The 24,961-nt window shown below is 37.3% G+C and overlaps 2 protein-coding genes across 5 annotated transcripts in view; one reads left to right on the forward strand and one right to left on the reverse strand.

Moving 5' to 3' along the window:
* PPME1 (protein phosphatase methylesterase 1) overlaps positions 1–8,325 on the reverse strand; it is a 63,558-nt gene extending 55,233 nt beyond the window's left edge. The window contains exon 1 of the mRNA XM_045555486.1: positions 7,870–8,325. Coding sequence (XP_045411442.1) covers positions 7,870–7,970 — 101 coding nt within the window. The 5' untranslated portion in view covers positions 7,971–8,325. The remainder of the gene's footprint in view (positions 1–7,869) is intronic.
* A 48-nt stretch (positions 8,326–8,373) lies between these two features.
* The window catches only part of C2CD3 (C2 domain containing 3 centriole elongation regulator), a 135,604-nt gene continuing 119,016 nt past the window's right edge, over positions 8,374–24,961 (forward strand). For 3 of the 4 annotated variants that reach the window (XM_045555490.1, XM_045555489.1, XM_045555491.1), the window contains exons 1-3: positions 8,405–8,640; positions 11,185–11,454; positions 16,705–16,862. In XM_045555490.1, the coding sequence (XP_045411446.1) occupies positions 8,586–8,640; positions 11,185–11,454; positions 16,705–16,862 (483 nt within the window). In that variant the 5' untranslated portion in view covers positions 8,405–8,585. Of the gene's footprint in view, positions 8,641–11,184; positions 11,455–16,704; positions 16,863–24,961 lie in introns of all 4 variants that reach the window. The other variant, XM_045555487.1, reaches the window with a different exon arrangement.

The raw sequence follows: 24,961 nt of genomic DNA on the forward strand, positions 1-24,961 counted from the left end.
GCAGACTCTGATATACTTCCTAAGGCCCTAGAGAAATAAGCAGGCCAGAAGTTCCCATTGACTAAAACTTGGTCCTTGAGCTCTTAGAGTCACTGTACACTATAGTTATAATAGAAATAAACCTTGAGAGTTCATAGGTGGGACATACAGTCTTGCTTGGGGCACATATGGGAGTGGAATCAGGTCAGGGAAGGATTCACAAATATATGGCGTGAAGATTTTGTTAAATCAAATGCTATAAAAATTCAAAATATTTTCCACTTAATTCGGCAAGACTAAAAAAAGAAACAGAAACAAACAACAACAAAAAATCAAAGTACTACCCTTATTAAATATTGATCTGGTTAGGGAATAGGCAAAAGTATAAACTCTCTATTAAATTTCCAATAAAAGAGTACAATTTCCCAATAATCAGTGAAAAAATGTTAATATAGAGATTCTCCAACTCAAAAATGGGTTGATATTCCAAAGGTTTGTCAAGTAGGTTGTTGGGACTACTGAAGCACATTTCCCCTGATCAACAGATAACAGAAATAAACCATGAAGCTATCAATATTCACTCCCAAGCCTACTTATCCACAGGCTAAAATCCTATTTGATGAAATCTAGCTAATAATAACGTTGTAGTTGAGATGATTAAAACAGAAATCTGAATTAAAAGTAATTTTTATGTATCATGAACCATGGTTCTTATGCTTAAGAAAAAGCTGTTTAATTAAAGAGATGAGAGGGATTAAATGAAACAAGCTAGGCACATATATGTACTAGGTACTTTATAAGCATTACCTAAATTTAATCCTTACAACAACCTAAGCCATATATATATTTTTTGTTTGTTTTTGTTTTTTGAGACAGAGTCTCACTCTGCTGTCTTCGCTAGAGTGCAGTGGCGTCACCATAGCTCACTGCAACCTCAAACTCCTGGGCTCATGCGATGCTCCCAAGTAGCTGGGACTACAGATGTGCACTACCAACACTAAGCTAATTTTTTAAAATTTTTTGTAGAGACAGGGTCTTGCTATTGCTTAGGCTGGTCTCAAACTCCTGGCCTCAAGTTATCCTCCCACTTTGGCCTCCCAAAGTGCTAGGATTATAGGTGTGAGCCATCACACCCAGCCTAAACTATATGTTCTTAACAGAATAAAGACACAGGGATATAAATATGGATTCATAGTGAAATATAAACAGGGCACAAATTTGTTTGCATACTGTCAATAATTACAATTTTAAAATCTCACTTCTTTACTCAACAAGTCTATAGCTCCTCCCTCCCATTTACTTCCCTACCAAATTCACAGTGGACAATTCTAAACTGTTGGGAAAATGTCAAGTTTCCATTATATCTGAGTGTCATTCAGTCACTCAACAAATGTTTACTAAGCTCCTATGTGCTAACTGCTTTGGGACAAGTAAATAAAATACAAAAGGAGTTTACAATTAAATTAGGGAAGACTAAAAAGGAGATCACAATCTTGTTCCTAGAATAGATACAATACCACACATACAAAGCAAAATCAATTGTAAGATGAACCGCTAAGAAAAAGAACTACAAATTAATGGTTTCCCTGATCATCACCTAAGTGCACATTTGGGAATAACACCAATTGGGGGTCGGACAGATGTGGGGAGTGGGAGGAGGGGATGGATGTATACCTACATAATGAGTGCGATGCGCACTGTCTGGGGAATGGACATGCTTGAAGCTCTGAATCGGGGCGGGGGTGGGGGGGGTGGGGGGGTGGTCATGGGCAATATACATAACCTAAACTTTTGTACCCCCATAATAAGCTGAAATAAAAAAAAAGAACTACCAATTAGAAGCATAATACCTTACCACTTAGTATTATACATTTTATATAAAAATGAATTCATTTAATTTTTATATAAAAGAGCTCTTTTATACTTCCATATGTTCGTTATATATCACTTATGGGTATATATAAAAAGGAAAATGAAAGCAGAATAAAATACTTAAGGAATTCCTAACCAATTTCCTCATATTTAGAGTCCTACTCTTTTCTGAATCATTCTGACCAATATAGTTCTCTGTGCCTCACAAGAACATTGGTGATAGAGCATTTCTTAAAACTAAACATCAGCTCATATGCTGGCTTTGCAGTTATGCAGAGTTATCTTACTTTTGACTCTCACTTTAGGAATATTGCTTAACTCATCTGATTGAACACCCACGCCTCTTCACGACCATTCAGTTCTTAGCAGTTACAAGAGTGCTCCACTTTTGTCGCCAAGATTTTCTTCCAAGTTATCAACACCTACACATTTTGCAAATTTTGATTCTGGTTTTGGTGTTTACTCACGTACAGGCAATGAGGACCAAATTAGGATTGTTATCTGACCAGGTAACAGCATCAAGACACTATCATTTTAAAAATGAGAAAGTATCTTAGAATTAATGAAATATAGTAAATAAGTTCCCATTTACAATTTAAATAATTCCACACATATACCATCTCATTTTTACAAAAACTCTGTGAAACTAGGATTACCCACATTTTAAGAGAATAAAGTCAAGCTCATACCAGTGAAGTGGTAAGTAGTGAAGCCAGGAAGAGAATCCTAGTTTGCTGACTTTCAAATATATCTTCTTTCTTCTACAAGACCTTAGAAGTACAGAACTAATTGCACTGATATTGAGTTGGCAAACTATGGCCCATGGGCAAATCCAGTCCATCATCTATTTTTTTATGACCCATGAGCTGATAATGATTTTTACATTTCTAAAAGGGGGGGAGACTATTTAATGACATGAAAATTACATGAAATTCAAATTTCAGTGTCTACAAATAAAGTGTTGTTGGAATGCAGTCACATTCATTTATATATTGTCTGCTTTCACCCTACAACAGCAGAGTTAAATAGCTGCAACAGAGACTACATGGAACACAAAGCCTGAAATACTATCTGGCCCTTTATAGAAAAAGTTTGCTGATCCCTGGTATAAATGATGGGTGCCACAAAAGGACAGAAATAGAAGATCAGTGCAGCCTGGACTTATGGGAAAAATTTCAAGATCTCATTTTAAATGAATCCTATATCCATTAAATTAAATTTCATAAAACCATTTATTTAACTGTGCTACTATAGAAGGCACAAAGAAATATAAACAAAGGCCCTTGCACTCCAGGAGCTGTAATATTTTATTGGGGAAACACAAAAAAATTTTCATAAAATTACCAAAGATAACTTTGACATAACTATGAAAAAATGCAATGCCAAATAGTAATGCACAAAAATTGACAAGTGAGTGGAAATGACAAACAGTATTACAAGTGCCTAGAAAATATAATTTATGTCAATATTGGTGGTCTGAAATATTTTATCTTCAAAAGGGATTCATACAAATTAAAAGGTACCACATTTCTTCAAGGAACACTCAACATCATAAAAAATATTTATTTCTAAATTAATTTATATATTTAATGTAATCTCAAAAATACTATCAGGGTTTTTTCACAATAGTAGTGGATTAGAAAGTTTGTGAGAATAAACAAATAAGAGGAGCCAGAAAAATCCTAAACAAGAGTGATGGAGAAGCTACCTTTACCATCTATTAAAACATATTAATAAAGCCTTTCTAGGCCAGGTGCAGTGGCTCACGCCTGTAATCCTAACACTCTGGGAGGCCGAGGTGGGTGGATCATTTGAGCTCAGGAGTTCGAGACCAGCCTGAGCAAGAGCGAGACCCCGTCTCTACTAAAAATAGAAAGAAATTATATGGACAACTAAAAATATATAGAGGAAAAAAATTAGCTGGGCATGGTGGTGCATGCCTGTAATCCCAGCTACTCGGGAGGCTGAGGCAGGAGGACTGGTTGAGCCCAGGAGTTTGAGGTTGCTGTGAGTTAGGCTGACGCCATGGCACTCTAGCCTGGGCAAAAGAGTGAGACTCTGTCTCAAAAAAAAATAAATAAATAAAGCCTTTCTAATTAAAAGTGTAGAGTAGCACATGAATAAAAAGGCCAATGGAAAAAGAAATTCCATAAATAGACCAAAATCTATTTGGAAATTCAGTATATGACAAAGATGTCATTTTAATCAGTGAGGAAAAGGACTATTCTTTTATTAAAGTGAAATTCATATAATGGGAAAAGGACTTTTAGTAAATGGTGTTACAACACTGGATAGCCTGTGGATAAAGATAAAATTTGATGTGTTCCTCACTTTGCATATCAAGATAAACTTCAAACAGATGTTAAAAAAAAATCCAAAATACAGGTACTGGAAAAACAAACATGATTTCCTTTATAACCTCAAAAAAGGTTGGTGTCTCAAAACCCAGAAGTAATATATGCTAGGGGTAAGGGATAATGATTGCTAATGGGTAAGGAATTTCTTTAGGGCATGATAAAAAATCTTCTGGAATTAGTGGTGATAACTGTACAACCTGGTGAATATACTAAGCACCACTGACTTGTACATTTTAAAAGGATGATTTCTATGGTATACGAATTATAACTTAATTTAAAAAAAAATAATTTTAAAAAACCCCAGATACTGAAATACTGGGATTTGATTCTTTTAGTAACTCAATCTGTGACCTTGAGCAAATCACTTCACTTTGTCCTTTATTTCTCCATCTGTGTGAATAGCTCATTAAAGCCTTCCTAAGAGGCATGATACCCATAATAAATTTAAGATGGATGAAAGACTATCCAATCAGATATGTATAAACATACAGCTTGACAGGAAAAAAGCTGACGTTATAAGAAATTGAAAGAAGAGCTTCTACTTTATAAAGTACGAACCATTCTCACAGTTCTCAATATACAATAATCTACTAGCTATCATACCTTAAAAGCTTATGTGTCAGGAACCATAAGTGCTTTTCATGTATTATCTAATTCTCACAGCACTCTAAGGCAAGCAGAGGTATCCTCATTTTAGAGATAAGAAAATAGACTGTGAGAGGTTAAATGACCTAACCAATGTAAATACTCAAGCTAGGCTTCAAACTCCAATCTATGTCACTTCAAGCAACAAACTCTTTGATCCAAAGTATAATGAGAACGGACTAAAAATATAAAGTTCTGGGTCTGAATGATGTTTGTCACTTAATCATTCTGTGATCTTAGGCAAGTCAATGAACATTTGAGTTTTCTTAGTTATTAAAAGAAAATATTAACTCTGGCCCTAGTTTACCTCATGGAATACAAAAAGGCACTAACATATACATGTCAGTTAAAGCACTGTAGTGCAGGGCACGGTGACATGCACCTTTAGTCAGAGGCATGTGGGAGGCTAAAGCAGGAGGATCACTTGAGCTCAGGAGTTCCAGGCAGTAGTGTGTGATGATCGCACCTGTGAATAGCCACTACACTCCAGCCTGGGCAAGAGAGCGAGACTCCATCTCTTAAAAATAAAAATAAAAGTAGTACAATTAATAAACCAAAAACATTTTCAGACTCTCTAATGGTAATGGTATGTACTAAAGCAGTGATTTTTCAAATGATGCCCCTGTCAAGCACACCAGGGATGCAAAGCAAGTAGGAATCCCAAATCCACTTTAATCAGAATACCTCCAAAATCTTTAATAAAAAAGTTCAAAACCACTATGTTTTTGGCATCATCTACTGGCAATGTATTAAAAGGAACAAAGACATCAGATTTCAGGCCTTACCCAAGAGAAATTACTGGTCTATGGATAAGGGAATGGATTCTAGAGACTAAACCTAGATTGAATCCTTGTTCTGTCACATACATTTAACCTCTGAGTATGAATTTCTTTTTTTTTTTTTTTTGAGACAGAGTCTCACTTTGTTGCCCGGGCTAGAGTGAGTGCCGTGGCATCAGCCTAGCTCACAGCAACCTCAGACTCCTGGGCTTAAGCGATCCTACTGCCTCAGCCTCCCGAGTAGCTGGGACTACAGGCATGAGCCACCATGCCCGGCTAATTTTTTTTGTATATATATTTTTAGTTGGCCAGATAATTTCTTTCTATTTTTAGTAGAGACGGGGTCTCACTCTTGCTCAGGCTGGTCTCGAACTCCTGACCTCGAGCGATCCACCCGCCTCGGCCTCCCAGAGCTAGGATTACAGGCGTGAGCCACCACGCCCGGCCGAATTTCTTTACCTATATATGCAGGAAAATATCTACCTTGCAGGTTTGTGGGCACATTAAATAAAATAACGTATGTAGAGTTACTACTACAATGCCTGGCACATAGTACTTTTTTCTAATTTTTTTAAATCTAGACTATGTCCAGAAGAAAACTTATGATCTTGGCTCACTGCAGCCTCAAACTCCTGGGCTCAAGCAATCCTCCAGCCTCAGCATTCCGAGTAGCAGAACTATAGGCCAACTAATTTTTTTATATTTTTGAAGAGATGGGGTCTGGCTATGTAGCTCAGGCTGGTCTTGAACTCCTGGTCTCAAGGGATCCACCTGCCTCAGGTTCCCAAAGTACTGGGATTATAGGCGTGAGCTATTGTGCCTGGCCTCATAGTGCTTACTTTAAAAAAAGTAATTGCTGTTATTACATTATCCAGCAATGCTTTGGAATTACTAAGTCTAATTTGAAAAACCATATTATGGAAACTCAAGAAAAATCACAAACTCTGAATATGCAAACACACTTAATAAGGTTTAGTGAAACTGAAGTCAAGAGATCATGAAAAATACTTGAAAGAGCAGGTCACACAACAGACTGGGAAGGAAACAGTCCCAACTTGAGAGTAAGAGACAGATAAGGGAGTGGAAGAAGGAAAAAAAGTAAGAAAAAAGCAAGTGACAAAAAGAAAAAGAAAGGATGACTTGAAATTGGTGAAATTGAGACTTCATAAAACAGGACTCACTGAGGAAAAAGAAAAGCCTGAATCCCAGAGTATTTGCAAGGGAATAAGATACACAACACAAATTAATTATTTCCACAGGCCATTCAACGACCTAAAATTCCAAAGCCTACCTCTTCAACACAGCTCTCCTCTCTTTCCAGCAAATTGCTTCCCCCAAAACATTCTAAATGGCTACTCCCAATGCTTCACTAATTTTTAGTCTTAGATCAGTACATAGCTTCCCTCAGGCCTATCTGCCCAGCAGAAATAAAGTGACCAAATCTTCCCTTTTAAGCTTCCCAGACCCTACCTCTGCAGCACTTCCAGTCACCAAACCCTATTTCTAGTCATTTCTCAGTCTCTAGAGCCAATGTGTCACTCTCTAAACTCCTGAACCCCTCTCCCTCATCACTCTTTCCCTTATTCCCCCCAGCTTCTCACCACATTCCTGTTACCCTATGTTCTCCCACCTTTCTTTAGACCTACTCCCCAACCTTTCTCAGCTCTCTCTTCACTCCTAGAATATTTCCCCTCTGGGAAGTCTCTAGAACCTTCTGCTCCCTAGTTCTCTCTCCTACCAACCCTGCCTCAGCTATTCTCTACTCCCCTCTCAACTTTTTAAATATGTAGCTCTCACAGTCTTCTCATTTCTCCGAAACCTTTCCTTAGTTGTTCCCCAATTCCCCTCAACTTTTCTCTCAGTCATTCCCCATGTCCCTCAACCCTCCTTGGCAGATTTCACCCCCACCTTTGTCACCGTTCTACTCCCTTTCCTCAAATCTCCTCCATCCCTTCTTCTGCAGGTCACTCCCACATCCATTATATTAGTCCAAGCTTCTCCAGTATTTGCCTCATTCCCTTCTCTCTGTAACAATGTTATTTGTCCTCCAATTTCCATTGACTTGGTGCCTCCCCATCCCCAAATCTGCCTTCTACTACATCTAAACGTATCCAGGCCGCCGTCAGCGTTTTCTGCTATCCGTAGCCTCCCTTCCCATGCCTCTCTAAACGCCCAGAGACTCCATTCTCCAATGGCCGGGGCCTGGCCTCTAGAGAGAAGGGGTACGGGTCACGTACCCCATTCGCATCTTGGCTCCACTCTGACTGCCCCCGCTGCCGGGCAGAGGAGGGCGAGAGGGCAGGCGGCCCAGGTGCATGCTCTTTTCGAGGGCCGACATCAAGGGGAGGCCGGACGTAGTCAAACAGTAGCAGAAGCTTCGTCCCACGCTCAATACGGCCCAACAGGTCGCGGCTCGCTCTCTTAAAGACGCCCTGTCGCCTTTGGACTGCGCCCAGCTACCGGCAGCACCGCCTACCGCCCACCGGCGCCATAAACTCCACCCCCTCGCCTCAGCGCTTCCACCGGAAGTGCGCCACACCTCTGCCACAAAGCAATCTGGGTAACGGAGTCTGCGAACACTTCAGACTCCCACCGGAGAACGCGACGACCCTCGCTGGAAAGAGGAGAGCTCGTAAAGGCAATGCACCCTGGGCAATGGAGTCCTCAACGGGCGTATCCCTTTGCGCTTGCGCAGCTGGCGGTACCACCGGCCAACCCCGCAGAGGTAGTGTAGCAAAGCATCCTGGGTGTTGTAGTTTTTTGGCGGGAAGGTGCCTTGGCGCCTTCCCTTCGTACTGCTTCCGAGAGACTGTTAGAGAAAGAGCCGCTTGTCCCTGGCTCCCAGGCTGCCCAGCGGCGCCAGTTGCCGGGGAACGCGGGCGTCGTGGGAAGCGATGGCGGGCTTAAGTGCTGTGGCTGGAGTCGAGTTAGTGAAGAGAAGGTCCGGCTAGTCATGAAACAACGAAGAGGCCCGGGCCCTGGGGGCGGCCGTGGGCGCAAGAAGAGAGGTAACCTGATTAAAGGTTGAGGAAAGCGTAATAGGGCGGGCGTAATAGGGGAGCAGGGTGTAAGGAATTCTAGGGAGACTCCCCCCTACCGCCCGTTAAAAAAAAAAAAAGAAAAAAAAGGGACGGAAGAGGGAAATAACCAGGAAAGTTGAAAGGGAGGGTGGTTGGCCCTCCAAAGAATTGAAAGGAAATCGGGGTTGGGGTGGGGAACACAGAGGGGCGATAAATGAGGCGGAATGAGGGTTAGGGGTAGGACAACTGTAGAGGAAAAGAACGAAAAAATAACAAAAGTGTTTTTTATAACAACGTTAAATGTGTATGTGTAGCTTTGGAGGTCCGAGGCCCACGGGGAGCAGGAAGAAACATCAGTTGGAGAAGGGGTTATGCCAATGATCCTAATGGGCAAGGTTCACATTTTATACTTTACCGAATCCCCAAGGACTACCACAAAGCAAGACTCGGTAAATACTAGTTGAATGAAGCAAGTATGAAGAACTATGAGCAGGAGCTGGGAAAGATAGTTGTGGGAAAAAAGCGGGGAATGACAAGAGTGTAATAGGATTGGAGTGGGGGTAAAGGCCTGAGGATCTCCTGAAGGACCTGAGATGATGAGAGAGTGTGTAGCAGCAAGAGGACCTCATCAGCTTAGTAGTAGCTCAAGGAGAAACAAGCTCGCCAAAAGAGTAGGGAATGTTAGCTGCAGTGAGAACAGTCACCGTAGGAACCCAGGACAGATCAGGAAACTGGAAATTGAATCTCTACAAGTCTGTCTCCAAGGGGAAAAAAAAGGGATATTGGGTGACCTTTTCTTTTTACATTATGGGCAGTTTAGTGAGGAAAGAGGTATTGGGAAAAGTATAGTACATTAGGCCATTGGGTTGAGGACTGAAGCTACAGTCTGGGGATGAATCTTATTCAAGCTGTTTAAAGATCGCTAAGGCATCTTTGAGGTAGTGATTTTCCTGCCAGGAACGATGAGAGGATCTGAGACTGAATCATGAGGGGTTCAGTGCTGGTGCTTCCTGAGTCAAACCAGTTAAGCATATTTGGTTGATAGGAAGAAAGTCAAAGTAGAAATAATGTAACATACTATAGAAAAGAATGTCATTCTTGCTATATTATGTGCATATGGAGTAACGCTCATGTACACAACTGTGTATAATTTTTATATTGAAACTGTCCATAAAGATTATGATAGGTCTTTTTCCACTATAGAGAGCAGAGAGGGTGTTTGCCTTAGAAGTCCAAAGAATTAGTTGTATAGATTCCTGATCTGAGAGATTCCAGCATATTTTCTTCTTATGAGGCATGATGAGTTCCCAAAGAGAAAAGTTGGAAGAGTAGAAAGGTGTGTATAATGTAGGAATGGTTTCTTCAATCTCCTCTAAGTTTTGGTGAAAAGGTACTGGGAGTGGAAGATAACTAGGGTCATTAAAGGAAAATTTTATAGAAAGTCATGATTAATTGCCTTGTTTACATTTTTATTTATCATCTTTCTGAAAACCAATAAACATGAACCCAGCACTGTGCTTAAAAAACAGTGGCAGAGGCCGGGCGCGGTGGCTCACGCCTGTAATCCTAGCACTCTGGGAGGCCGGGGCGGGAGGATTGCTTGAGCTCAGGAGTTCAAGACCAGCCTGAGCAAGAGCAAGACCCCCGTCTCTACTAAAAATAGAAAGAAATTAGCCAAACAACTAAAAATAGAAAAAATTAGCTGGGCATGGTGGTGCATGCCTGTAGTCCCAGCTACCCGGGAGGCTGAGGCAGGAGGATTGCTTGAGCCCAGGAGTTTGAGGTTGCTGTGAGCTAGGCTGACGCCAGGGCACTCTAGCCCAAGCAAGAGAGTGAGACTCTGTCTCAAAAAAAAAAAAAAATTGTGGCAGAATCTGAAGGTGATAATCTCTGTCCTGATTGACTATGTGACCTTGGCAGGAAAGTGCTCTTCATTGAAATGCTGAGTTGTGTGATATAGACTAAATCACTTGTGAGTTAATTGAAAGTTGTTGATGTTTTATGTATAATGATGGTTTTAAAATAAGAGAGGTAAAGATATCTTAAAAACAGGATATTGTGATAGTCAAAACAACAGTACTTAGAAAAATTTCAACTATTGAGATTTTAAAAACCTATCTACTTGGATCATTATATGTGTATTTTTCAAATAGTATCTCAATTAAAGAGAAGTTTATATTGGCATGTCTTCATTGGTATGTTCTTTATGTAGAATAACCTGAATCAAACCCTAAATACTCTTGTTGTTGTTGTTGTTTTCCTAACCATTAGACTGTGTGGGAGAAACCTGATAAATTAGTTATCAGGGTAATAACTAATTGATCAATTAGTTATCAGGGTGGCTTACGTGACCAAGTAGGTTATTCTCTGGTCTGGCATGATAGTTACTTCTCATGTATTAGAATAGGTAGAATCAGCCTTTTTTCTAGACTAGAGACTAAAGTGTTTTGTTTGTTTTCATTCAAAAAACAGATTATATGTTTTCTATATTTAGTCTAAATTCTGACTTAGTGTTCTTGGATTCCTCTACAGGCTTGAGTGACATTTCTCCATCTACAAGCCTGCCACCTTTGGTTGAAGGCCAGCTACGCTGCTTTCTAAAACTTACTATTAATAAAGTTATATGGAAGATTGCAAAGCCTCCAACTTGTGTACTTGTCCGAGTGAGATGGTGGGGAGAAACATCAGATGGAACCCTCTTTTGTCCCAGGGATGCATTGCAGACTGAACCAAAAGCTGTGAGAACAACTACACGTTATGCTATTCGCTGTGGTCCAAAGCAATTTACCTCTTACCTAACAGGTATGTGTTTGTCTTATCATTTCACCTCCAAATCCTAATGCAAAACATCTGGTTATATTGTCAGCAGTAGGTGTTACTGTGTACCTAGCACCTGTGGGTATTGTTAATTATTGAGGAGTCAAAGAGGTTTTATGATAGAGGTTTTATTTATACATTTATTAAATGTATACTGTGTGCTAGCAGTTGATACATATTACTTATAATCCTTACAATAACCCTGCAAGATAGATATTTTCTCTGTTTTATAGACAATGAAACTTAGGTTGAGAGAGATGAAATGAATACTTTCTAAGGTCACATAGCTGATAAATGGCAGAACTAGGATTTGAACCCACTTCTGTCTAACACCAAAACTCATGCTGTTTTTAGTACACCATGCTTCTTTAGGTAATAACTGTAGTCTCAACTCTGGGACTTACATTATGCTTGAGGAAAAAAGATAGTAGATGTAGAATTTACTATTAGTACACAATAATACATGCTAAATGCCAAATCAGTGGTTTGGTGAATTAGTATTACAGGTGTTCAAGGAGGGAAAGGATCCCTCTATAGGGAACCAGAAGCCAAAACACCTTCATTTCTGTACAAGGAAAGTGCTCTAAAATATACTGTGTTATTTCTTTATTCAGGTCAAGTTTCACATAAACACATTTTTAGATGGTGGGATTATTTATTTATCAAATCAATCCAGTTCAAGTCAATAAAAATCGAGCATTTATCATGTAAACGTTGTTGGGCTACAAATATTGGTGAAAGATTAACTTATCCGTTAGTAACTTACATGCTCTCAAGAAAAAAATTTTGAAACATCAAAATGTAAAGAACAAATGTCATTCAAAAAATGTATATAATTCAGTCATTCAAAAAATATATATTGAACATTTAGCATATGCTGGACATTGTTTTAGGCACTGTGGGGATCACAGAAATAAATCAAAAAAATTAATCAGAATGGTATCTAATTCTAACTGACTTCACAAAGAAGTTTAGTTATAAATAATAGGTTGAAAGCAATAAGTGCAATTAAAAGATACCCATAAGTACTCTTGGTACTATAAACCTAAAACTTAAATCCTCAGGTAGTATTTTTATATAATTTAACAAATGAGTGATTAGAAATTCAGTGAGAGAAGATATCTATTAATATGATAATTAACAGGTCAGATATTTATTTAAGCATCCTGTGGTATGCATTGGACTTGGCATCTGAATATTTAGGTTGGCATTACCAACTATGGGAATTTGGGATAGTCTCTTCCCATTTCTGACCTCTGTTTCCTTATCTGTCAAATGGGATCATATAGCTGGCCTTTCACCTTCTAGGTGTTTTCGCAAAGAAGCAACCTGGTTGATGGGTTGAAGTCTAGACAGTATAGAGTTTGAACTATGGCTTCAGGACTGGATTGTTATATGATGCTGAGAGGTTCCTTAAGATCTTGGGACCTCAGTTTCCTATTAGTTAAGTGGGAAAAATAGCGTTTATTTGTCAGGAATTATTGTGAAAATTAAATGAAAAAAAGTTTGTAAAGTGATTGGTCCAGTATCTAACACATTGTAGGTACAAGTCTTATAAAAATATTAAGATTCAGGTACTGTGTACAGATATTTGAGACGTAGTCCCTGCCCAAATGGAACTTAAAGATTAGTTGAAGAAAACAAAACTGACATACATGAAACAGTAGTGAGCAATGCCAAACATTATGTAATTAAATATCTGATTACTTGGTACATGTAGTAAGTATCATATGAATACTCCAGGACTGCAGAACCCAATCCCTGGGCCAAGGACCAGACTGGTAGCTAGCAGTCTGTGGCCTCAGCCACACAGCAGGAGGTGAGTGGAGGGCAGCTTCCTCAGTATTTACAGCTGCTCCCCATCACTTGCATCACCACATAAGCTCTGCCTCCTGTCAGATCAGCATCGGCATTAGATTCTCATAGGAGCATGAACCCTACTATAAACTGCACATGCAAGGGATCTAGGTTGCATGCTCCTTATGAGAATCTGATGCCTGATTATCTGAGGTGGAGCTGAGGCAGTGATGGAGAGCGGCTGCAAATACAGATTGTCATTAGCAGAGAGGTTTGACTGCACAATAAATGTAATGCACTTGAATCATTCTGAAACCACCCCTCTGTCCCCCATGGAAAAATTGTCTTCCATGAAACTGGTTCCTGGTGGCAAAAAGGTTGAGGACTGCTGCTCTAAGAAGTTATTAAGGGCTAATGTTATTGTAAATTACTAGGAAACCAGAATCCTACTTCTGCTCTGCACTCTCGCTGCTTGACTTTGAGCAAGCCATTTATTTTCCTAGGCTTTAATTTTTTCCATCAATAAATTGAAAGAGTTAAACACCAAATGTGCCAGCACTCAAATTTCATGTTTCTGGTTAGGAAAGAAGCCATGGAAAAGGTAGAATTTGAATAGGAGACAGATGACGTGAACCTTGTAAGTGACGGCCCAGCTGTGGATATGAGTATGATATGTTTTTTAGAAAAAGAAGAGAGAAGAGATCAAATATTAGTTCACAAAAGTGTGTTCTCTAACTGAAAAGTTGACAGAAGTGTGGCTGTTTCTTAAGCTGTTTGGTGGGTAGTCGTGTTTTTATTCTTTTATGTACTCTTTTGTATGTACTTAAAGTAAAATGCAAAAAGTAAACTGAAGATGTCATTGTCACATACTAGCACGAAACATGAATAGGTCCAGGTTGGAAAGAGAGGTAGTAAAACAGATTATATGAATTCCTCAGATAAAAATAACATATAGGGAAATAAGAGGAAATGTATAGCATCTTACAGGTTTTAAAATATTTTCAAGTTCATCATCTTATTTGATGTTTAATAAGAATCTGTAAAGTAGGTAAGGTGGTTGTGTTTTAGTAATTTCTTTACATCTATTGCATCTTATTCTGAACAGAAGTTAAGGCAATTGCACAAACATGTTATGTACAGATTTTTTTAATTAATGAGGAAATCTTTACATTTTAAATCTTTAAAACTTTGTGTTTATGGAAAGTTAAAATACAGTAGGAGGAATAAGGTGAAGCCTCTGGGAAGTGTTAGAATGCATGCTATGAGGCACACTTTTGCAATGGGAATTATCCTCATTTTCTGGGTGATGAATTTGAGGTTCAAAGGGTTCAAAATGGCTAGGCCAAGGTCACCCTAACACCAGACCTAAATTTAGGGCTCTTGACTCCAAGATCATTAATATTTCTGCTATGCTATTATGCCTCAGGAAATAGAGTGATTATAGGATTCTGAGATATGCCTCATACTCTCTTCTTCCATCTGTCTTCCCTTACTCCTTATTCCTTAGCAGGAAATAGTGGCCATGAAAATGTTTAGAGCATGGGAGGATTAGAGTAGAAACTGAGGAAAGTATGATACTTCATGTGAGCCACACCATTTGATTTTTGCCTCTCTTTAATCACATAGAATTCAGTTAGTAGGAATATGAAAAACAATGGAGGTGGGACTAGTGCTAGACAGTAGGGATTCTAATTCCACAGCAAGTGAAGGATAAAGGTCAAAAGTCTTTTAGGAATTAAGCCTTTTGTCCTAGAAGCAATCAATAATGAAGCAGCATGGTATAGTGGACTTTATAATTTGATAGAACTGAGTTTTAGCCCATTTCTGTCAATTTACAGCTGGGTAAACTTAGGAATATTACATAATCTCGCTGAGCCTGTTTTATTCCCAAATGGAGACGGAAACACCTGTATTATAGAGTTGTTAAGAAAATTAATGGCATGAAAAAACCTGGCTGTTAGTTAATAGCCAACAAGGATTGGTCCATTTCCTTTATTCTACAGGTGTTCATCATTTTATAGTCTACAAAGCACTTTTATATTTGTTAGCTCATGTGATTTTCAGATAACCCCCATGAGTAGGTAAGTCAGGAACTATTATATGTTTAAGTAATTTTTTCTAAAGCCATATAAGAACCGTTCAGCACACTGTACTACGTTTTCTACTTGCAGTACCTCCAGTTCCTCACACAACAGTGATATAGGTGCCTATTTTACAGACTGTCGTGGCTTACACAGAAATAGCTTGTGACTACTAGAGCCAGGGCACAATCACAGGTTTTCTAATTATATGTCCTACATGCTTTTAACTATAGTATTGAACAAATGGTAAAAATGAACCATTTTCTCAACTTTGATACGAAAATATTCAATACCATGGAGTACTACTGAGCTATAAGAAACAATGGTGAGGTAACACCTCTTATATTTTCCTGCAAAGAGTTGGAACCCATTCTACTAAGTGAAGTATCCCAAGAATGGAAAAATAAGCACCACATGTACTCACCATCAGATTGGTTTCACTGATCATCACCTAAGAGCACATTTAGGAATAACATTGACCGGGTGTCGGGCAGATGTGGGTGGGGAAGGGGATGGGTGTATACATACATAATGAGTGCGATGCGCACTGTCTAGGGAATGGACACATTTGAAGCTCTGACTCGAGGGGGGGGGGTGGGGGGCAAGGGCAATATACGTAACCTAAACTTTTGTACCCCCATAATATGCTGAAATAAGAATAAAAAAAAATGATCACAAAAAAAGAAAATATTCAGAAATTATGCTGTCTTGAAGTGATCTTAGATTCCATATGCATACATTATATTTCTCCTGCTGTGAATTTCTCCTGCCCTAACCATGAAAGTATTAGGTCTAAGTGACTACTTGAAGAATATAGTTAAGGGGTTTATTTCCATTTCTCTTAGTTCCAGGTGCTCTCAGTAGCTCAGTGCTCCAGGTGTAACCCAGGAGTAAGCAATTAGATACTCCTGGGAGGCAGAGACCAACCCTTGCAGCTGTGCAAGAGCAGCCTTTTGTCCAATTCAAAACTAGAAATGGTGAGAAAGAAAGAATTGAGATTTGTTGCTTTTATGTTTCAAAACCAAAGCCTGAGTTCTTGGCAAAGACATTTAACAATACTTTTAAAGGTATTTTTCTTATTCAATACTTGATATGCTAAATATATTTTTATTTAGTGTAATTGTTTTTCCTCAGTGTGAGGTATTTGTTATTCTTCTTTAAACCTTTATTCTTTTGATCTTGAGTTCACACTCCCTTGCCCCTGGAATGGTATGGTAAGTGACTGGTTTATTTGAAATTAAAATACTTTTTTTAAGTAAAAAAAAATTTTTAATGCATACCCCTCTGCCCACTTCCAAAAAAATAAAGTAAAAGTAAATGAAAAATACCTGAGTATGTTGTAATTGTTTCTGATTAGATATGGCTGTGCTGGTGCTGGAGGTCATCACCAAACTTGATCATCTTCCAATTGGTAGAGTTCAGATTGGTGGATTAGCTCAGCTTTCTCCTACCCATCAAATCAGTGGACTTTTTACCGTTGTTTCACCAACGTCTAAGAAACTTGGAGAACTCCAGGTAAAACTAATTTAATTCTTTGCTGCTTAGAATAAAACTTTTGGGCAGAAATAGTTGAGTCTGTTTGTAGAATGGGTAGATACATGACTCCCATGTATGATGCTAATGCTCATTCCTTTGCTCATGTTTTTACCTAGAGACCTACCTTTGTTTCCCACTTATCTAAATCCGCTTAGTGCTTTGCTGCATATCTCCAGTTCCAAGAGTCTTTCACACTTCCTACTGCACTCATTCTTTCTACATTCTTTATTAAATTCATAAAAGCACTAACTACAGAATCATTCTTATAATCCTATATAGTCTCCAAAATTGTTTATTAGTAAGCTGCCTTTAGTTCCCTTTCCCTTTAGTTTCTAGATTCCCTAAGTGGCAAGACTTTTGTATTCTGCTTTCTTTGTTTTTCCCACAGCTCCTAATGTAGTGCTGAACAGTAATTGCTTGTTTGACTGATCTAAGTGGTGTCTTTGATGTATTCTTAAGCTTACTTTTTTGTTTTACTTTTTTTTTTTTTTTTTTTTTTGGAGACAGAGTCTCACTTTCTTGCCTGGGCTAGAGTGAGTGCCGTGGTGTTAGCCTACCTCACAGCAACCTCAAACTCCTGGGCTTAAGCAATCCTTTTGCCTCAGCCTCCCAAGTAGCTGGGACTACAGGCATGCGCCACCATGCCTGGCTAATTTTTTCTATTTCTAGTTGTTTGGCTAATTTCTTTATATTTTTAGTAGAGATGGGGTCTCGCTCTTGCTCAGGCTGGTCTCAAACTCCTGACCTGGAGCGATCCTCCCGCCTCGGCCTCTCAGAGTGCTAGGATTACAGGCGTGAGCCACCGTACCCAGCCTTGTTTTACTTTTAATTGACACATAATTGTGCATTTTTTTAGAGGATAGTGTGCTGTTTCAATATATGTATATATTATGTAATGATCAAATTAAGGTAATTAGCATATATGTCATCTTAAACATTTATTATTTCTTTGTAGCGAGAACATTCAAAATCCTCTCTTCTGGTGATTTTGAAATATATAATTTATTATTGTTAACTATATTCACCCTACTGTGCAATAGAACACCAGAACTTATTTCTCCTATCTAACTGTAACATAGTACTCATTGGCCAGCCTCTTCCCCTCCCCACTCACTACCTTCCTCAACCTCTACTAACCACTGTTCTACTCTCTGCTTCTATGAGATCAACTTCCTTTAGATTCCACATATGAGTGAGGTCATGTGGTATTTGTCCTTCTGTGCCTGGCTTATTTCACTTAACATAATGTCCTCCAGGTTCATCCATGTTGTTGCAAACAGCAGAATTTCATTCTTTTTTATAGTGAATAGTATTCCATTGTGTATATATACATTTTTTTATCTATTGTTGATAAACAGGCTGATTCCATATCTTGGCTGCTGTGAATAGTGCTGTGATAGAGTACAGATATCTCATTGACATACTGATTTCATTTCCTTTGGATATATAGTTATGCATTGCTTAATGATGGGGATATGTCCTGAGAAATGAGTCATTAGGCAATTTCATCCTTGTGCAAACATCATAGAGTGTACTTACACAAACCAAGATGGTATAGCCTACCAAATACCTAGACTATGTGATGGTATATTATTGCTCCTAGGCTACAAAGCTATATAGCATGTTACTGTACTAAATATTGTAGGTATTTGTAACACAGTGGTAAGTATTTGTGCATCTGAACATAGAAAAGGTACAGTAAAAATAACAGTATAAAAGATAAAAAATGGTATACCTGTATAGGGCACTTACCATAAATGGAGCTTGCAGGACTGGAAGTGGCTCTGAGTGAGTCAATGAGTGAGTGATGAGTGAATGTGAAGGCCTAGGACATTACTCTGCACTACTGTAAATGTTATAAACACCATACACTTAGGCTACACTAAATTTATTAAAAAATATTTTTTAATAATAAATTACCCTTAGCTTACTGTAAGTTTACTTTAAAAGTTTTTAAATTTTAACTCTTTTGTAATAACATTTGAGACACAAGCACATTGTACATCTGTACAAAAATATTTTCTTTCTTTATATCCTTATTCTATAAGCTTTCTTCTATTTAAAAAAATTTTTCTTTTTTCCTTTTTAAACTTTTTTATTAAAAACTAAGACACAAACACACACATTAGCCTAGGGCTACACAGGGTCAGAATCATCAATATCACTGTTTTCCACTTCACATGTTGTCTCACTGAAAGGTCTTCAGGGGCAATAACATCATAGAACTGTCATCTCCTATGATAACAGCACCTTCTTCTGAAATACTGCCTGAAGGACCTGCCTGAGGCTATTTTGTGGTTAACTTTTTTTTAATAACTAGAAGGAGTACACTCTAATGATAAAAAGTATAGTATAGTAAATACATAAGCCAGTGAAGGCCAGGCATGATGGCTCACGCCTGTAATCCTAGCACTCTGGGAGGCCAAGGCGGGAGGATCACTTGAGGTCAGGAGTTCAAGACTTGAGGTCAGGAGTTCGAGACCAGCCTGAACAAGAATGAGACCGCTGTCTCTACTAAAACTAGAAAAAATGAGCTGGGTGTCGTGGTGCACGCCTGTAGTCCCAGCTACTTGGGAGTCTGAGGCAGGAGGATTGCTTGAGCCTGGGAGTTTGAGGTTGCTGTGAGCTAGGCTAACGCCATGGCACTCTATCCTGGCCAACAGAGAGAGATTCTATCTCAAATAAAAAAAGAAAATTAAGCAGATAGATAAGAAAATAGTCCAAAAAAGATAAGGAAAGAACATCTAACATTACCAGATGTAAGAACATATTACAAAATCATAAGCATATAATTGTGTCAGTGGAACAGAATAGAGTCCAGAAATAGGTCCAACTAAGTAAAAGATCTTTATACTTCATCTAATTTTTATACAATATATTAAATTTAAAAATAGTGATACTTGATGACTCTATGGTGAAGTGAATCTGATTTACTCATGCTTTTCTGATGATGGTATAAATTTATGTAAGGCCTGCAAGATAGTTTGGCATTATGCTTCAATAGCCACATAAATTATGATATATCATTTACCTTAGTAATTAAGTAAATACCATAAAAAAAGGAGGAAGCTGTATGCATAAGTCTAGTTATGGAAATACAATTTTAATATTGGGAAAAGGAAAACAACTTATTCAACAATATTAAAATCATAGTCTATTTGTATAATATTTTGTATCCATAAAAGATAAAGTTACATAGTTGTGATTGTATAGCAGCTGGAAAAATGATTTTGGATTGATGACAAAGGAAAATTCAAATGCTACCTATATACATATAATCAATAACTGGGAAAAAACAGGGAAAATTGAAAACAGTGGGAGTATAGGATTCTGGGTAGGGTTTTTTCTTTCTTTTTTAATTAAAATATAATTCACATTATATTGGTTGTACAATCATCACTACTATCTAATTCCAGAACATTTCATCACCCAAAAAAGAAACATTGTACCTATTAGCAGCCACTCCCCGTTTCCCCCTTCCCCATCCCCTGATAACCACTAACCTACTTTCTTTCTATCTCTATGTATTTGCTTATTCTAGACATTTCTTGTAAATGGAGTAATATATTTAGGCCTTTGTGACTGGCTTTCTTCATTTAACATGATGTTTCTAAGGTTCATCCACGTTGTAGCATGTATCAGAACTGTGTTCCTTTTTGTGGGTGGGTAATGCTCAATTATATGGATATACCCCATTCTTCAGTTGATAGACATTTGGATTATTTTGACCTTTTGACTATTATGAATAATGCTGCAATGAGCATTCATGTACAAGTTCTTTTATGAACATATGTTTTCAGTTCTCTGGGCCATACGGCAATTCTGTTTTTCTTTTTGAGGAACTGCCAGACTGCTTTCCAAAGTGGCTGCACCATTTTTTGTTCATATTTAAATGTTAATGGGAGTATAATAATATTTGTGTATTTTTTATTTAAAGTTGTTGGATTTGTTAGAGAATTGTTTGTAGTAGAGCAGTGGATAGTTGTGTGATATTTTGAACACTTAAGGAATGCAGAAATAAGTAGTGATTACAGTGAAGAAGTAGAAGCAACTATTAAAGATTTGTTTCCCAGATAAGTGACAGTGAAGAGAGGAAGAGATATTGTGATATAATGGAAAATGCACTAGACCTGGACTTAAAGAAATTGGTTACAAAAACAATTCTGTTTATTGTTTATAGTTACTGAGCTGCAATATCCTATTTTGTAAAATGATAACAAAACATTGTTGCAAGGATTATATGAGATGAAAAAAATATGGAAACAATATGATGCTAAGCATGTAACAATGACATCAAATTTACTTGAATGTGAGACAAAACAATATTGATAGTGGGTAACAGAAATGGGAAATTTGTTCATATGGTTTTACAACGTGGGTTGGCAGACTTTTCCCTGAAGAGAACTAGATCAGAATGAATTCTTATCATAAGCACTGATAGAGTTACCTTTGGAAAGGAGGAATTATAACTGGGAGGGAAAAGAGAAACATTTTCAGGTGGAATAGGGCAAAATTGAGGGTATTCATGCTGATAACTTTTTAATCAATATTTATTATATGCCCATCTACCATATGCACTATATATTTTATTTCATTTGAACTTTTTTGCTTATATTAAATAGATATGCAAAAGATTATATGTATAAAGTATAAAAATAATCATATAGTAAACACCTATTAACCCTTCACCTAGGTTATGAAATACTGATAGAATAAATGGAAGAAGCCAGTTTTACTGATTCATCCACATTACTTTGTGTATCAGTAGTTACCTTTTGCTGAGTTGTATCCTCTTACATGGATATTCCACAGTTTTTCAAATCTGTTTTCTAGTTGGTGAATATTTTGTTTTTTTTCAACTTTTTGCTTTTTACAAATAAAGCAGCTCTTTGTATGGACATATGTTTTTTTTTCTCTTGGGAAAATATCCAAGCCTGAGTCATATGGTAAGTGGTGGTTAAGAAACTACCACACTGTTTTCAAGTGCTTATACAATTTTGCATTCCCATCAGCACAGCAATATATAAACATTCTAGTTACTCCACATCCTCACCAGTACTTGGTATGGTCCTTTTTTTTTTTTTTTTTTTTTTTTTAAGAGACAGAGTCTGTCACCCAGGCTAAAATGCAGGGCATCATCAGAACTTACTGCAACCTCTAACTCCTGGGCTTAAGCAATCCTCCTGCCTCAGCCTCCCAAGTAGCTGAGACCACAGGTGCATGCTGCCACACCCGGCTGGTAGAGACGGGGTCTCACCCTTGCTCAGCCTGGTCTTGAACTCCTGACCACAAGTGATCCTCCTGCCTTAGCCTCCCAGAGTGCTAGGATTACCGGCATGAGCCACCACACCGGCCGGTATGGTCAATCTTTTTAATTAGTGTCATTCTAGTGAGTATATACTGATATCTATTAATAACTGAGATTTTAGTTTGCATTTCCTGATGATTAACATGTTAAGTATTTTTTCATGGGCTTTTGGCCATTCTTATATCTTCTTCAGGATTTCACAGACTGCAGGCCCCAACCCAAATATGGCTCACTATCTATATTTGTAGATAATTTTATTAGAACACAGCCATACCTATTCGTTTATATATGAACTAAGGTGATTTTCATGCTATAACAGCAGAGTTGAGTAATTATGACAGACACCATATGGCATGCAAAGCCTAAAATATTAAGTCTCTAATCCCTTCGTAGGAAAAGTATACCAACTGCAGTCTAGTTTTGTGAAATGTTTATTCAAGTCTTTTGCCCATTTTAAAAATATTTATCTTTGAATTTTGAGAGCTTTTTTATGTTTGGGCTATATGTAGTTTCATTCACTCATTCCTTCATTTATATTCCCAGCCTGTGGCTTGTGTTTTTTTATTTTCTTGATGGTGTCTTTGAAGAGCAGAAGTTTTTCTTTTAATGAAATCAAGTTTATGAATTTTACCCTTTATAGTTTATGTTTTTTGTGTTCTAGCTAAGAAATCTTTCTCTAATCCAAGGTTACAAAGATTTTCTCCAGTGCTTTCCTCTAAGATTTTTATAGTTTTAGCTTTTACATTTAGATATAATTCACATCTAGTTAATTTTTGTATATACCTGTAGTATGAAATAAGGTTAGGATTTATTTTTTCCTGTGATCATATCCACTTGTTCTGTCACTAGTTATTGAAAAGATTATCCTTTCCCCCCCTTAAATTTTGTTGGAATATTTATACCACATCAATTGATTATGTATGTGTGAGTATATGTTCAGAGTCTTCTATTTCATTTATCTTATTTCTGTCCTTAGGATAGTATCACTGTACTACTGCAGCTTTAATTGTACATCTTAAAAAATCAGATAGTATGAGCTCTCTAATTTTGTTTTTTGAAAATTCTGTTGCTATTTTAATTTCTTTGTATTTCCATATAAATGTTAGAATCACCTTGTTAATTTCCGCAGCAAATATCTGCTGGGATTTTTGTTGATACTGTAGAATATACTGATGAAATTAGGAGAATTGAGTTCTTAGAAGTATTAAGTCTTACAATATGTGAACATGGTATATTTCTCCATTTATTTAGATCTTTAATTTCTCTCTAAAATCTTCTGTAGTTAGATTTCATGCAAGCCTTTCTCTCTAAAATCTTCTGTAGTTATATTTTATGCAGGCTTACATGTATTTTGTTTGATTTATCCTAAAGTATTTATGCTTTTTGTTGACTCCTGAGGATTTTCTATATAGACAATGATGTCAACTGTGAATAAAGCCAGTTTTACTTCTTTTCCAATCTATATGCCTTTTGTTTTTATTTTATTGCCTTATTGCATAGACTAATATCTCCAATATAATCTTGAATAAAGAACAGATATTGTTGCCTTGTTCCTTTTATTAGCAGCTAAGCATTTGGTCTTTCACTATTAAATATGATGTTAGGTACAGGTTTTTCATAGTTGCCCTTTATCAGTGAGAAAGGTACCAAGTTTTGGGAAGACTTTACCCAAGTTTTCTGAGAGATTTTATCATGAATAGATATTGAATTTTATCAAATGTTTTTTCTGTATGTATTAAGATAGTTATTTGGGTTTGTTCTTTTGGTCTGTTGAGACTTATTTTATTGGTTCACTTCTGAAAACTAAACCACACTCTCATTCCTGGGATGGACCCCATGGAATGATGATGTATAAGTCATTTTATATATTACTGAATGTGATTTAATGTTTTATTGAGGATTTTTACATTTTTGTTCAGGGGGGATATTAGTCTGTACTATTCTTTTGTTGCATTGTCTTTGATTTAGACATCAGGTTAATGCTGGCATCATAAAATGGTTTGAGAAGAGTTCCTTCTTCTGTTTATTGAAAGAGTTTGTGTAGAATCCATTAAATGTTTAGTAGAATTTACCAGTAAAGTTAACTGATCCTGGATATTTCTTTGTGGGGAAGGTTTTTAACTACAACTTTTTAAAAAAAGTTTATATTTATATTTTTTAAGAGATGAAGTCTCATTCTGTTGCCCTGGCTGGAGTGCAGTAGTGCGATCATAACCCACTATAGCCTCAAACTCACATGCTTAAATGATCCTCCCACCTCAACCTCCCAAGTAGCTAGGACTGTAGATGTGTGCCACCACACCCAGCTAATTTTTCTAATTTTTTTAGAGACAAGGTCTCGCTATATTGCCTAAGCTGGTCCCTAACTCCTGGATTCAAACCATCCTCTTGCCTCAGCCTCTCAAGTTGCTGGAATTATGGATGTGAGCCACCATACCTGGCTAACTACAACTTTAGTTTCATTAGTAGATATGGGACTATTTAGGTAATGTTTCTTTTTGAATGAGCTTTAGTATAATTATTTGGTTTTCAAATAATTTGTCTGTTTTATCTAAGTTGTTGAATTTATTGGCACAAAGTTATTAATAACATTTCTTTTCTCTCCTTTAAATATCTAAAGCATTTGTGATAATATCTCTTCTTTCTTTTCTGATATTGGTAATTTTTAATCTTCTCTTTTTTTTTGTGAATCAGACTGGATAGAAGTTTAACAATTTTATTAGTCTTATCAAAGAGCCAACAGGTGATTTCATAAGACTCCAAAGTATTT

The sequence above is a fragment of the Lemur catta genome, chromosome 7, assembly GCF_020740605.2.
Source record: "Lemur catta isolate mLemCat1 chromosome 7, mLemCat1.pri, whole genome shotgun sequence".
Classification (NCBI taxonomy): Eukaryota; Metazoa; Chordata; class Mammalia; order Primates; family Lemuridae; genus Lemur; species Lemur catta.